Genomic DNA, 16260 nt, shown 5'->3' with positions numbered 1-16260 from the left:
GATGTCAGTTACTTGATAATAAATGAACTGTGAAAGTGAATAGCACCAAATACCATAGGTTTAATATACTTTGAAGGAAATTACAATTGCCTGGTAGAAGGGGCTGCAGGATGACAAAATGAGAGGTTTATTTAGCATCTGGGAGAAGCTTATAAAAGAGCTTAAACCCTCATTCCTTCTAACATCTTAACAGCTGTGCAGTTTCTTACAAGATATGTTTTATCGTTTCAAGAAATGCTGTTAACCTCGCAGTTTTAAAACTGAATGAACAAGGCCTCTTGGACAAATTGAAAAACAAATGGTGGTACGACAAAGGAGAATGTGGCAGCGGGGGAGGTGACTCCAAGGTTAGCCTCAATGTCACCAAGAGCGGGTAACAGTGTGTGAAGTAATAGGTGCATCTGCTAGGAGACGCAATTCAGACCTGCGAATACCATGGGAATTGCCAGTCAAATCCCTTCACAAACTTAAGTATGCAATTACTGTCAAAGCAAAAATATTTGCAAACAATATCAATTTGGGGACACACTAACAAATCTAACTAAAACTGTCACTTAAATCTCCAGTTTGGAAGAAGTTACAGATTAGACATAGTCCTAGGAACCTTGGTGTTAGAAAGCAGGCTTTTGAAAGTGATGAGGAGAGAGAACAGAAAGGGTCAATCTGTCTTGTTTTCTTCACCAGAGCTGCCACAAAATAGTTTTGAATAATAGCAATAGTCTAGCCTCACCTAGACCAGGTACCTTCCAGAAAGACATTTCTCCATGTAAAACTGTCAGGCTTCCATTAAATAGCAAATTACATAACAAATCAAAAGAAATTATGAACTATACGGTTCTGCCTTCCATAAGTGAATCAAACTAAAGAAAGATCAGATTGTAAAAACCAGACCAACTCAGCTTTATCTTTACCACATCCATGTCATATTTCCAGCTTCATAAAATAACGTTTTATTTTTATTTCTAAGCAGTGTCTTTTTTAAAAAAAGGTATACAGTTAGCAGAAATTATTAACCAGTGAGTGTTTCAGAGCTCTTCTTCACTGTAGAAGACTTAACGCAATCTAGAGATGGGAATATTCTGACTGAATTTCTTTCCTTACATATCTTCCACTGGTATGTAAGAACATTAAAAATTTTAAAGTATACATTCTTGTCTTTCTTTTAAATTCTAGAGTACTGCCCGAAACAAGAAGCCTTGCTCTTCTTCAGGTTCTTCCCTGGGTTACAAATTCTCTCACTTGGCTGGCCGCCAAGCCCAAAGCTCTATTTAAAAGGAGCATCTGTCTATTTTACATATAGTAGTGTAAAACTATTGCAAAATTTTAAAAGAATTATCCTCCAATTAAAATAATTATTTTTTTAGAAAAGGAGTATCTGTCAAGGAAACTGCTAACCTCACCCTCTTTCAATGCTGATAACTTCGCCCTTGATCCTGATCTGAAAAGCCTTTCAAATTCAGCTCCCTTGTGCATCCTGCTAGCCCTATTGCAGGTAGAGAAAGAATAAACTTTGCCAAATGATTATTTTGGCAATAGAAGGAGGCATGAAAGAAGACGAAAAAACAAAATGGTGTGGACACAATTCTCATCATTCATCTACTATCCCGAGGGAGAATATGAGCCCCCTAGAGAGCCATCAGGGTTCTTCTGAGATGATTCCCCTTTAAGGCACCTCCATTCAAGACACCAACTGTTTTCTTTAGGAGTGTTAACTATTTTGTATTTTGGTGCCCCAACTTGCCTACAACATTTCGGTCATATTCATAAAATATAAATACATACATATATACGCACATAAACAGAAAATTACTCATTTACAATAATGACCTCTCCTTTATGCAAATTAGAAATGTAAGAAAATGTACTCTAATAGAACCAGAGAAAACAAAATTGAAGATATTCTATTCAGTTAGGAAAAGAAATTGTTTGCAAATTTATAGTTTTTGTCACAAATATAAACAACGTATAACATTGCTTAACATATAAAGTTTTCCATAAAAATAAATAATGAATTCCTGTTTTAGTGTACATTAAAGGCTCTTTCCATAGAAAAATAAGCAAAGAGAAGCAGAAATGTACACATAATGGAAAAAAATCTATGTAACAAAAGTCCTTTTAATTTATTTAAATAAGGGATTGGACAGCTCAGTTGAATTTAATCTATTTGCATCCAACACATTGTTTGGTACATAATGGACACCAAATAAATATTTGTCATCTAAAGAAATAAATACGAAGCTAACCTTGTAGTTTTCAAAAATCAAACTGCTTGCCCCTGTTACTTTCACCAAACATAAATTCTAAGATAATATTTTCAATTTTTTTAGATATAAATTTAAGATATGAAAATATCATTTTATATCCTAATAAGTCATTTTCTGAAATGCTATAAAAATTAACATAAAATACATGTTAATTATTATGTTTTATTTTCCCTCAAGAATTTTGATTTCATACTACAAAAAAATTTTAGTAGGTTGTGTACTGATATAATATTTGTCACCAATAGAATGGATAATTATAATACCACCCTTAGGAGATGGTGAGGGACAGGGAGCCCTGGCATGCTGCAGTCCATGGGGTCACAAAGACTCGAACACAACTGGGTAACTGAACAACAATAAGTCTGCATATATTTTAAAAGATGATATTTTAAATGGCCTGACCTAACTTAGAATTAAAGTAAACTATCAGGAGGCAGTTGCTGCTTTTTAATTTTGTTCTGTACCTTCTTTGGCTGACTGATTTTCTTTTTGAACTTACTTCACCCCTTCCATTTGGCCTGATCTTTATTGAAAAAGGTAAAAGGAGGAGAAATACTGAATTGGAAGATGATGCTGGCTTGTGGGCTTTGATAAGTATAAAGCCAAAGCAGAAGAGAAAATTAAATGCTGCCAGTTTATCTACAATGCACATTGTGTACAGTATACATCCAGAGATCTCATCACAAGTATACAATTATCTGATGTGATCTGATTTTGAGATATACAGTCTTAGTAGGAAAAACTTAACTTTCCTAACAGTGACTCATCTGGTGAAGGGGGAAAAGCTTGGAAAGCTGTACCACACATGAATAGGTTCCAGTGAGGAGCCAATTGATCCACCTGTTATTTACAGGACCGTAACAAGGAAAGACATCTCCAGACTTTCACACAATGGCATAATAGTAAAGTTGTGTTTTACCTGGGCCATGCACCAGTATCTGTGGGTTAAAAAAAAAAAAAAAACAACATACTATTCATTCCATCAAGGAGCTTATGATTTAATACAATCAACAACTAAATTATTTAGAGTCACAGTGACAGCTTCCATTTGCACTCCATGGCTACAAAATAATCAGCTCAACTGATTGCCATTCCCAGAACCAGTGGCTCCACAAAAGAAATAAGGTAAAAAGTCTGATATGTAAAATGAAATAAAGTGGAAAAGCATGATTTGGGAGAGGATGAATTTGTTTGCTTGAAAAATTACTCATTTGAATGTTATTGTGCTGTGGCCATTTTTATGATCATAAGAAAACCATACTCATTTTTGTGAATAACAAAAACTCCCTAATTAACAATGAACCAAATTATAAGTTTCACTGCAGTGTCTAAAACATATCCCCTTTGATTAATCTGATATGATTTAGTCGGAGCACAAACCATACACAGAATTTTATCCCTATTTCTTTGTGAATTGTTTAAACCAGGTTCTAACAGGAAATTTTGGCAATGCTTATAAACATTAATGACCCATAATGCTAATACTATCTACAAAATTATTGAATTTTTGCTTGTTTTATAGTTTATTCTCCTCATATACATATAATATATATACATATAGGCATACTCATAGATATAGATATTCATATTAAAGCCATTTTGTAAATGTGATTACCAAGTAATGAGTTCTTTAGAGTATAGTAAATCACATAATATCCAGTTTTATTTTGACACTTTAAAGAATACAGCCTGACTAAAATATGTTATACTTGCAAATGGCCTTATCCATGGCCATGGAAACCAATGCAATAATAAAGGAATTATTATGGAAAACATACATTCATAAGCAGGAAAAAATGTATTAAAGATCGATCAGGAAAGCTAACCCTTAGAGAAGGACTCTCCTAGTAAAGAATTCCTTGCTCAGTGTCTGACAGTCCACCACTTGACCATTAAGTTTGGTTATTGATAAATAGCTTATACTCAAAATTCTAATCTAATTTTATCTTCTAAAACCAAATTACTGGAGTGAATAGCAGAAAGGTCAAAGAGGGAAGGGAAAAATGAAGCAGGTAGGGGAAATGATACCTTAGGAAGGGAGAGAGATAAGTCAAAGGCAGTCTTCATTTAATCCATAGTTTTGCGTTCAGCTTCCCTTCTATAAGAAACTTTAAGGAAACTGCTTTCAGTTTCCTTCTCTTTTCAGCATTAAATCTTCCTCTTCCCACCACAACCCATTCAAGAAGTGCAATGTGGGCTAATGTAAAGTACTCTATGCTTGCGTGCTCAGTCGCTTAAGTCATGTCCGACTCCTTCTGCCCCCAAGGACTGTAGCCTGCCAGGGTCCTTTGTCCATAGGATTTTCCAGGCAAGAACACTGGAATGGAATGCCATTTCCTACTCCAATAATGTACTCTGTACACGTGTTAAAAAGGCTTTAGTAGGCTAGCTTGATGACCGAAAAACCCTTAGTATCAGTTTTAAAAAGTGCTTGTTCTAGATTCAAAATAATTCAAATGTAATAATTTTATAGAGCACCTAACCTGAGTCATATACCCTCGTAAGTATTTTACAAAGATGAATGATATATGTCTTCTATTCTCGAAGTTCACAGTTCACCTACCAACACGCAGGTGTGGTTTTATAACAATCACTTAATAAATGGAAGCAGTAGGTGTATGTGGATGTGGGGAGGTTATAGATAGTAAAATCTACATTAACTGGGGCTAAACAAGGACTCCAGTTGTTCATAATCCTCACCTCACCCCACCCCCAAACTCAGTTTTTAGTACAAAGTTTTAAATCATGCTAATGTTAGATTTTAATACAAAAAGTAATATAATATTCTAGGAATGTGGCAATTGCATATTTTTAATTGAACAATAAACCTTGTAAGATCTTATAACATTGATACAAAAATTAAGTTGAATTCAAAAACCATATAACTGAAAAGAAAAATATATTTTAGAAACTTTTTTCAGAACCAACAATACCTTAAAAAAGTGAATTTTAGTTTAACTGTTAATCAGAAAACTCAACAAACCAGAAATTCCTATTTCTTGAGTCTTCTGTTGTTAATATTTTTAATTACACAGGCTATGAAAGTAGACCATTACAAACCCTGATTCAGCTCCTTCCTAGATGTGCCTAGATGAGTTAACCTTTCTGTGTTTTGATTTCCCCATTTGAAAATACAGGTGATAATAGCAACTAAACATGTAAAATACTTTTAATTGTCCTTTGATACACAGTAAGTGCTCAGTAAGTGTTAGGAATCATCATCAGCATCATTATTACTGCATTACCTAGTTGTGTAAATAGGTTTGTGGAATTAATTTCCTTGTAACCAAATAGATATATACTGTGTTTCTCCAAATGGATCCAACATTTCCTAGAAGTGAGGCATTAGGTGATACAGCCAGACAAAATGATTGTGGCAGCCTTAAAAATGTCAAGAGGAATGCAAGCAGTCTCTCTTTGAATGTTTGTAAAAAGCAAAAAGAAATGAAAACCAAACAACCACAAAAACAGAATAATAATATCTGTTGTTATAATAAAAACAGAAGGTCCTATGTTTTACCGCTTGCCATCCATCTCCTTAGCCTTTATTCTACACACAGAGGTTAACATGGGAATGAAAGAAGAATTCTTAGATTCCTCAGAACACTTATATTGACTGGCCAGTGAACATTTCCTCTCTCAGACTCCTTGTATAATATTTAGTATTGAAGGACTCAAGGACGATAGAAAAAAGAAAAGGAATTTTATAGTATGAAGAGTCTATTTATAAAAATCTTGGTTATTCCTAATCTATATTTGTTGGTAAGAATTTATAGAGTATAAAATAGTCACTGCACTTCAGAATATATCCATATGATAGATTTAAGATAGATGAAAATTATTTCTGGTGATATTTAAGTTAAATACTGCAATTCAGAAGGAAAATATCAGCATTGGCTTACACTTTAAAATAATGATTTACATATTTGTCTTATAAGGACTTTCCTCTGCATGAGGTAGCTCTGTGTCAGTAACACTTGAATCAGAATCACCCTCCTCTTTAAATTAGGTCTTGGATGAGAGTGGCAGAGGAGTCAATTTAATGATGGATACTTACAGTATCTGTACTTTCAAAGCATAAAGCAAAATTTCATTAGCTGAATAATGATGCCTGCAAGAAACCAGTCCTATCTAGCTTCTATTTTTTTAAGACTGTCAACCTATAGCCACTTTTGAAGAGATTCTAGATTTTGAATGACTCTGCATTTATGGTGGGAAAATTGAAAATGATGAAGAAACCCAATCCAGGCTAATAGTTTTGGATTCACAGTAATTGCATACATTTTGTTTAAAAATCCTCCCTAGCAGTATGTGCCTGTTACCTAAAGCGATGGAGCAGGCCCCAGTTTTATGTCTGATTCGAAACCTGGGCCTACAGTACAAGACATAACATCTACTGTGGCCTCTGCTCTGTCACTTTGCCATGCGATTCTAATGTAGTTTTACTTGAATAACATAAAATAACATATATAATGTTATTTATGTTATTTTCCACGTGAAGAACTCCTGTAAACCTTGCCGTTTTGAAACTCAGTGAGGCAGGCGTCTTAGACAAGCTGAAAAACAAATGGTGGTACGATAAAGGTGAATGTGGACCCAAGGACTCTGGAAGCAAGGTCAGTCACTGCAGTTCGGGGCCTCCTCTTGTGTTCACAAAGCAGTAAATGGGAGCAATTGTCAAGAGTATATGGAAACAGTAAAAACTAAATGTTTCTCTATACCTATCTAGACTAGAAACTAATGCAATAATTTAAGCCACAGGGATTATCTTTTCAGAAAATTGCAAACTGCTCCCCAATATTAAGGCTTTTAAATAAATTTAAATTAACTGTAAAAATATATAAAAAATAAAATTCCTATATTATTCTCAAATATACGTACCACTAATAACAGTAGTGCTTTCAGGTTTGATTTTTGTTTGTTTTGGAGGCAAAGAACATCAAATCTGTTATTTCAAGAACTGATGTATTCTCAAAACAGGAAATGGGAAATTGGTCAGTAGTTTTCTACAGAAAGAAAATTTTAAATATTAAATGTTTCTTATTCAGAAGTTCAGTCTTTTGTCATTGTTTTGCCAATCATTCCACTTTAGTTTGAAGATGGTCTATTTTCGTTCTGACAGATAAACAGAGTTAAATTTTCGAACTCTGTTCTATCAAAATTATTTTAATAAATCAATGTTAATGAATAACACCCTCAACTTCTAAGATCTCATTCATGCAGAGATCTTATATCAATTATTTTTAGAACAATACATGAAGTTATAAGTCTGAGTACAAATGAAAATAGTGTTACAGTTATGTTTTCATTTAAAAACAAACTGTAACAATTTATCAGTGAATCTAAATACTTGCATAAATTAATAGAACATAATGCTTGAAAGCCGTGGTTGAGGATTTTTGAAATATATTTTCTGTATCTTGTAGAAAGAAAAAATCTATTAGCTACCCTACGACATTAAATAAGTGAGTTACCTATATAGGAAAATGTCAGTTAATTTAAGAAAGAGATAAAGTAATATTAACTGATCTCTTTTCAAGCATCTCCCTGTGTTTTAATCATTTCTGTCTGCCTTTGAACCAGAGTGGAATGAGACAGGCTTGTCCAAATAATGAAAAAGCTATTTCAAACCCTTATGTAAAGTCAGAAAAGCACAAGTACTTAATTTTTAAAATGAAGTTATCCTAAATTTTTGCTCTAATCAGTTGATATCATGGCTAAGTGGATATAGTGTGCATAATACTTAAACATTCTCCTAATAAAACTAATTAAGTTTACACAAGACACACAACTGAGAAGATGATGGCCTCAGGGCATTCTTTAGGTAATCAACCTAAAATACCTACTCAAATAAGTTTATATAATATATATTTACAATTTATTTAAAATATGAATTATTGTTATAATTTTAATATCTTCCAATAATATGCTTGACTATTTCTGAATTTATTATAAAATAATATGTATATGAAAGCTCTGGAGAATATATGTTTAAAATATTAACTGATTAAGCATTTTAAAGTGAAATAGAATCATATTTTAAAATCAATAAAAATAGTTTTAACTCTGTCCACAAATGGCTTCTTTTTCAATTGATCATGGAAAAATTTGTATATTTTTTTAAAGTTTCCAATGTGCTGCATACATAGTTATTCCTAAATAGTATATAATATGTTAAAGTGCCACTTTCCAACAGATTTCCCAAACATATGTGACTAAACGAATAAATAACATGTACCTACACTATTTGCATATATTTGATGAATTCATGATAAACAAGATGTGAAACTGCTAGCTTAAAGTCCCTTACTTCTTTAAGTAGGAAACATGAAGTTAGCTTTATTGAAGAGAAACATCAAACATTAAAAATGTTCTAAGGGAAGGAAAGGGAAAACAGTTTCCCTTCTCATGTAATTGGGTTTTAAGCATGTCATTTTCAAACTTAACAATAATAAGCCCACTTCTGCTACCCTATGCTTATATATGGTTAAGTATAGTGCTCTTCTTTATACAGTTAACAATGATAAAATGTTACAGATTTTATTGAATGTAATTATATACAATTTATTGGTTGTCATCATAATTTCATTTCTCTCAAGAACTATAAGCTTTATGTTTAAATTCATAGTGTTACACTAGTGACTTATACAAGTTAAATAATTTCAGGCTAAATTACATTGACTTTAATTAGCTGTTTGGATTTCATGTGCTCTTTCACCTTCTGGATGTGACTTTCCACAGTTAACTGAGATGTCTTTATCCCCCCAGGACAAGACGAGTGCCTTGAGCCTGAGCAACGTAGCAGGCGTCTTCTACATTCTGGTTGGCGGCTTGGGCTTGGCAATGCTGGTGGCTTTGATAGAGTTCTGTTACAAGTCCAGGGCAGAAGCGAAGAGAATGAAGGTGGCAAAGAGTGCACAGACTTTTAACCCAACTTCCTCGCAGAATACCCAGAATTTAGCAACCTATAGAGAAGGTTACAACGTATATGGAACCGAAAGTATTAAAATTTAGGGGTAGGACGTAGGGCCACTACAGTGAGTGGGTGATGCATTCTGTAAATGGAGTGTTGTGACCTGTCTGTCCAGTGATGGTACTGCTTGCTTCTAATTTAGAGCTTGATATTTTTGAAAACTTCAGTGCAAAGTGGTTCAGTTTTCTTTGGCTGCAGATGTACTGTTCAAAACTTTATGTTACCAATAGATATCTGCATTGAAAGGGTTTGAAAGACAAAAGTAAACCTCCAGAATTGCTCTGTAAAATTATTTAAATAGTATATTCTATCTGAAAAGTGGGAGAAATTTGAAATTAGGTCTGAATTTTCTTGTACACAGAACAGACTTTTCTCTGGAATAATCTAATGCTAACAAAATAGCATAAAATTTTTCCAAATTATCAAAGCCTAGACAGTTGCCTATTTTGATAAGGGTGTGTTGTTTTCTGAGAAAATACATGTAAAATCTCCAGGGCACATAGTAAACACTTGGTGAGTTTAAACTCTTCTTCTGGTTTCTTTTACATTAGCCATCTTTCTATATTTTTAGAGGGAAACCCCGATGTTTGTTCATCTGGCAGCAGTCCTTGAACCAGACCTTTAGGCAGGAGTGACCACTAGAATATTGACTACAATTCACATTTATTAGATGAAATTCAATTTTCATTTTCACAACATCACTGAGGTGAATAGACATTTTAGGTAATTTCTCCATCAAAAATGTCAGCAATATATTTTCTTTAGGAGAGACACAGTAAAAATAAAACTTGCAGTGAGTTTTATTGACTTTTGTTTTCATTTCAACTGCTTTTGAGTGAGCCAGATCAGTCTCACTTACATCTTCTCACCATGTGACAATAAAAAAAATTATAAGCATTCAGTGAAACACAGGATGAAGTTCATTTTTTAAGATTCTAAATGTCCAGTACTTTTTCCCTTTGATGATAGAAAATGAATTTAAAATAAGACTTGGAAGCATTTGTTGTTGCTTTTCTTAAAATCAGGCCTCTAAAACCCATTTTCTGAAATTGTATAAAGAGCCATTCTGGTTATAATGATAAATGAAAATTTGAACCCACAAGAGACATTTAGTGCCTGAGGTATCCTAGAGTCAAACCCAATAGAATTTTTCTAAGAATAAGAAGTACACCTGAAGTTATGCCAGATAAATGTGCTCAATTTTTATATTTATTTATTTTAAAAAGCTATTGAGCATGTTCCCTGGTAGCCTAGTGCCTAGTGATTAGCAGTCCAAGCTTTGACAGGATACCGCAGGCCAGGTAGCACAGCCCAAAAAAGGCTACTGAAATACTTGTTAGTATCTTAAAGCAAAGAACAAAAGCTATTTCTTTACATCAAGATCTAATTGCTTTTATCCATAATCTAGAAATAGAATAGTGACTGAGTACAATTGCACATAGACAAGCCCAAAGTTTTTTTCTTTCCAAATTTTGTGGGAAGAATTGATCATGAAATTGTCAATTCACTCAGATTAGAATGTTTAGAGCATGTCTTTTCTAACAGCAGAAAAGCAAACTGATAAGGTCAAGGTTTCTTAGTCATTACAGTAATGATTTCATCTTAATATTTACATAACTGAGGAGAGATTTTTTTCCAAACAGAAAAATAATATGTGACAAGTTTTTAGAGCCAATTATTTGGACTTCATTCTGTGATGAATTTCATAAAATATATTTTTAAAATTTTCCTTTAGCATACCAAATGCAATCTAGAAAAATTCTAGAAATGCTCACATATGACAGTTTAATACAAAGTCCTGGGGAATTGCTCGAAAGAGATGTGCATTCTCATAGGAAAGACTTAATAGTATTCAGAGCAAATTAAATGATATGCACTTGTAGAGATTTGAGAGTAAGTGTTTTTAATTGTACTCTTATATTATATGGCTTTTTCCTTTCAAAAATTCTACTGAGCATAATTATGAAAATGACTGATAATTTAGATAATATTTAGTGTCAGAATTTCAAAAACAAAATCTGAATGTTTACCCTAAAAGTAATTATCCCTCAAGGAAACACATAAATAAATTTACAGCCATTGCCACAACAATCCAACCAGACTTAGACTATATGATAAATTTATAAGAAAGTTTTGTAGTTTGAGTAGTCTCAATAAGGTTACATAAAGATGAACTGAAATGACATTCTATGTAAGAAGCAGGAGATTTAAATGTAGAATATAAGAATGCTGAGAACTAAGAACACAAAGATTTAAAGAGAGAATAAGCAGTTGGCAGAATTATCAGCACTCAATTGCATTAATCTACAGAGAAGGAGAGATTACTTGAGAGGATATGGAATCCTTCCCACTTTTGATATTTTCATTTCCTTTTAAAGACAACCAAGAAAATAAAAGGAAGAAACAGATTTTATGACAAATCTCCTTAAAAGTCTCAATGCTTTTATTATGTATTAATTAGTATTACTAAATACTAAATTCTCTCTTCAAAAAACCAAAACTAATAGATTTTTTACATGATTGTTTTACTTAATATTAAATGTTGAAAAGGAATCTGAAGAAACAAATTCAGACTGCCATCTTGCTTGGTTTGTTTTAATTTAGTGATGAGTAGTTTCTGTAGAGATTGTCTCCTGACTCTTGATTATAAAGATAGATTTTAATTTTTGAGATTGTTCACTGAAGGCAAACTATAATAATGACCTTGATGTTTACCATAGATATGTCAGTAGCATTTTGACTTCAAGTTTCTGAAATTATCAGGGTAAATGATCATTAAACCTTTACATTATAACATTTTTAATCCAACTTTTATTTCATATTTAATATATCATTATTCTAATATTTAAGGTACAAGGTGGAATAAATACAAGGATAGAATTTCCAAAAGAACTGGGTAAACTTAAATTCACAGCAAGGAATTAAGGTACAATATGAATTATGAGACAATTATGATCTAAACTACAACAAATAACATTGAAACTCAGCAACTAGAAAGAATTTAAAGGCATGAATGAACAGTCAGTAGATTTCAATAATAATGCTGCCTGTTTCTCCTCAGTGTAGTATTATTACCTGCTACCTAATATGACAGAGCAAGAATATAATGAGGATTTCAAAGACCTGACCCCATAACATCAATCTGCGAAGTTTCCCAGTGATGACCATTCATGAAGCATTGAAACAGTGCACTTCCCTTTAAGCAGTTAAAGCTTCTTGAAATATGAGCCTTAACTTCCATTATAGGCATAGAATGAACTTTATGTGACTGATTTGCCTTTCTATAGCTGTCTATAGCAGCTGTAGTGAATGAGTGAAAGCATCTGTGGATAGATCCGTGTTCTATAAACAGGAAGATCTGTTATAAATAGTCTACATACAGTTCCCTTAGACAATTCATCATGATTTTAAGAGTACAATCATTTAACTGTTAAGATATTTTCTAACAGAAAAAAGAAAAGATACAAAGAAAGATTGTTGTCAAACCTAAGGGACCTTCTAAGTTCAACTGGAAATACTAGGGTGTAAAGTGCAGCAAGTTAAAAGATGTGTCCTGCCCAGATTTGCCAAACAAAATCTTGCAGGATTTTAGAAAATTAGTTCTTAAATAGGACCAGTAACTCTAAAGTGATTTATTCTTCCAGGTCGTTGAGTTTCTTTTTCCTGTGAAAAGTAGTTTTAATATGACCAAAAGAGTATGGGAAAAAATGCAGATGTCTAATTATTGATATTTTGGTGTTTGTTGTGTCATATTTTGCTGAAAAGACAGAAATATTGTAACACTCTGCATTCTTTCTGTTTCCTTTCCATGCAACCCAGCTGACCTTTTCTGAAGCCATAAGAAACAAAGCCAGATTATCCATCACTGGGAGTGTGGGTGAAAACGGTCGCGTCTTGACACCTGACTGCCCTAAGGCTGTACACACTGGAACTACAATCAGACAAAGTTCAGGATTGGCTGTCATTGCATCGGACCTTCCATAAAAACCAAAAAAATAATTGAGTGCCTTAATTAAACTGTTTGTGACTGATGGAAACGCAGCCCTGAGGGACAGGCTAAGCGCAGGTCTTCGCTCAAACAATCCTTTGGCTGAGAGCGGGAAGTTCGTCCTAAGGCGCTAAACATCAGCAACGTGTGCATGAGCTCAGCTCGAAAACCCAAACTCAGATTTTATATCAGGAAAACTCACAATTTAGATTTTTTTTCGGGTAGTGGGGGTCGGGGTGGGGGAGCTGGGATGGGTGTATCAACAGCAACAAATTTCACTTGAGTGGACTTAAAAATTAATCAGACATGCAAGTTAGCACATCAAAGTGTGAAGTTCTTGCTCAGAAAGGCCTCAGTCTTCACTTCAAGGCATAAAATAGTTATAGAAGTCAATGAATATGCTAACCTGTATCTCCAGAACACCCATATATTCAATGGAAGACTATCCAGCTGAGAAAACAAATCACTATACTCTGACAAGAAATAATAAACAAACATGTAAATCCTGTGGAAAAAAAACTTAAAGGAAGTAATTACACTTACTTTGGAGAAAACAAATACTGAAACATGCTTGCTTTTTAACTGACATAAATTCAGTAGAGGACAACACAATTCTTTTTTCTAACCATCTTAGGGACAATACATTGCAATAATTGAAATAAATGCCATCACTGTAATAAACTTCAGAGACTTTTTTAATATAAAAGTTGTTGGTCATTTTGTTTGCTGTAACCTTCACTCTGTCACATGAGTCAGTGTCCACAGATTGCATTTGTCTCACTACCAGGAACAAAATGAAGACAACATTAACATACAATCATCAGTCTACAATGTAGAATCAGAAGATACTATGGGTCATTCATGTTATCAATATTATTTATAATCTTGTTCTGTGTACAAAATTGTGGTTTTTGTACCCACCAAAAAGAATAAACAATATTTACATTCTTACAATATTTACAAAGCTTAAAGTTTTTTCTTATCATTATAAAAAGTATTTGAGAAATTATGAGCCTATAGGTGGGATAGTAAAAGTAAACTGTAGGCCATATTGGAAAATGTAGCTAGCCCTTATTATTTTTGCATAGTAAGCTAATTTTTTACACAGATCTTTGCCTCATTAGCAGTTAAATTGTCAAAGATGGAACGTTTGAATTGGGGAATTTAATCATTGTCATAATAACAACATACCTGATAACTACATACTGAAATTTTACTTGGCTCTATTTTGCTGTATAAGATAATGTCTCTTGAGCTTCTCTCCACATTCCCATTTTTTGTTTAAATCATTTGAAGGCTCTAATCAGTTTGTGGTAGAAAACATATGAAGAATTAGTCTTTGTTTTCAATTGAAAATTGTGAAAAAAATTATACATGATTATTTACAAAAATCGCCTTTTTAGTTATGTAGGGATTAAATTAACAGTTCTAAAGAAAGCTTAGATCATTTGAAATAATAAGTACAACATAGATAAACATCGCAACACTTAGAGATCTTGGCAGAAAGCACAAGATAAGATGATTTTGAAAGTTTGGCCTTGAAGGATAAGTTGAGTTTCATAGGTGTTGAAAGCCTTATAGGTGAGCGATGACCCAATACATAGCTTGTCTATGGACTGTTTAAAGAGTGCATGCAACAGGAAGGGCTGGAGAGAAATGGGTGTGATATCATGGAAGATAAAATTGGGAAAGGTGAAAGACTGATCACCTTGCTTCAATTCTCAAGATCCCCATCCCCCATTCAATTTTTGTGCTGCAGTAAGAGCAATCCTAAAAAGTGCAAATCTGATAGCGCATGCACACACATGCGTGCGCACACACACACACACACAGCGTTCCCTCAGGAAAAACTGCAAGCTCTTGAGCAAAGCAAATGAGTCACTTTATAACCTGACCCTTACTTATTTCTTCCATGAACTCTCTCACCCCCTACCCAACCTCTGCTACCCATGAAAAACCTCAGAAGCAGGGACACTGCTATTTACTGCATTTACTATTTCCTCAATCTGTAACACTTTCCTATCTTCTCTTTACCTGACTAACTAGTGCTCATCCTTCAGTACTCAAATCATATTTTACCTGTCATGGGAAGATTTCCATGACTGTCTCCCAGTCCCTGCCTATGAGACTGAGCTAGGTGCCCTTTTGATGTTTTGTCACTATCACAGCACTTACCATACTGCATTGTAATTGCCTGTGTACTTGTCTGTCTAACTACTAGACTGTAAGCCCTTTGAGGGCAGGGACTGTGTCTATCTTGTTCACAGTTGTATCCCCAGCACCCAGCACAGTGCCTGGCATATTGTAGGTGCTTAATAAATATTTGTTGAATGAATGAACTGAATTGAATTGAATCAAATTAATTTAGTAGAAACAGAAAAGACATCTTTCCTCATTAACAGTCTTTTTCTCATTAACAATGTGTATTAAGTATACCGTGAGTTAAAAAAAAGAGTAAAGTTTGGCTGATTTCATGACATTGTCTACTTCACTGTCTACCACACTAAAAAAACAGATGATCTGATAAATTTTATGACCAGATGGGAAGGTATTCCATGTAATTTTATCTACTTGTGGAATAATTTGTTTAGTTAGAGAAATTGTCATAGATAATTAAGGTTTTAGCCATACTTCTAAAAGTAGCTTTCATTTAAGTCACTGAGTGAATTAGTTGTATACATTTAAAAGTAATATTTCTATATTAATAATCCTATTATATAGTTGAATTTCTGTATTTCTTATAGAATAATTTTGCCAAAAACAAAATTTTTAATTTGGCTTTATTAAAAAGTGATATCTCTCTGGACTCCAATCTGAGGAAGTGCTATAAAACTAGGAAATGTTGTTTAAAAACACTTAAGTTGAAACTCTTAGTTCTATAAAGCTAAGAACTCAGTTACCAAGCAAGCATGATCACCATCTAGGGCAGAGCTTCCTGAACATATTAGGAAAAGCCAATTTTGAAACTACATCAGCAAGTACGTGATGACCACATTTGAAAGATATAGAGTCCTCAGGAGAACCACTTTATTGCA

General features: G+C 33.5%; 1 protein-coding gene across 7 annotated transcripts in view; it reads left to right on the top strand.

The window, feature by feature from the left end:
• Window positions 1–15564, top strand: part of GRIA4 (glutamate ionotropic receptor AMPA type subunit 4) — a 668265-nt gene extending 652701 nt beyond the window's left edge. For 3 of the 7 annotated variants that reach the window (XM_027979123.3, XM_027979122.3, XM_042232826.2), the window contains 3 exons: window positions 6766–6880; window positions 9033–9167; window positions 13057–15564. In XM_027979123.3, the coding sequence (XP_027834924.1) occupies window positions 6766–6880; window positions 9033–9167; window positions 13057–13221 (415 nt within the window). In that variant the 3' untranslated portion in view covers window positions 13222–15564. Of the gene's footprint in view, window positions 1–232; window positions 348–6765; window positions 6881–9032; window positions 9168–13056 lie in introns of those variants that run through there. The other 4 variants (XM_060399629.1, XM_060399628.1, XM_012095291.5 and 1 more) reach the window with 2 other exon arrangements.
• Window positions 15565–16260: the final 696 nt, after the last annotated feature.

This window comes from Ovis aries, chromosome 15 (assembly GCF_016772045.2).
Source record: "Ovis aries strain OAR_USU_Benz2616 breed Rambouillet chromosome 15, ARS-UI_Ramb_v3.0, whole genome shotgun sequence".
Classification (NCBI taxonomy): domain Eukaryota; kingdom Metazoa; phylum Chordata; class Mammalia; order Artiodactyla; family Bovidae; genus Ovis; species Ovis aries.
The sequence above is the reverse complement of the archived record's forward strand: the minus strand, read 5'-3'. Positions and strand labels throughout refer to the sequence as shown.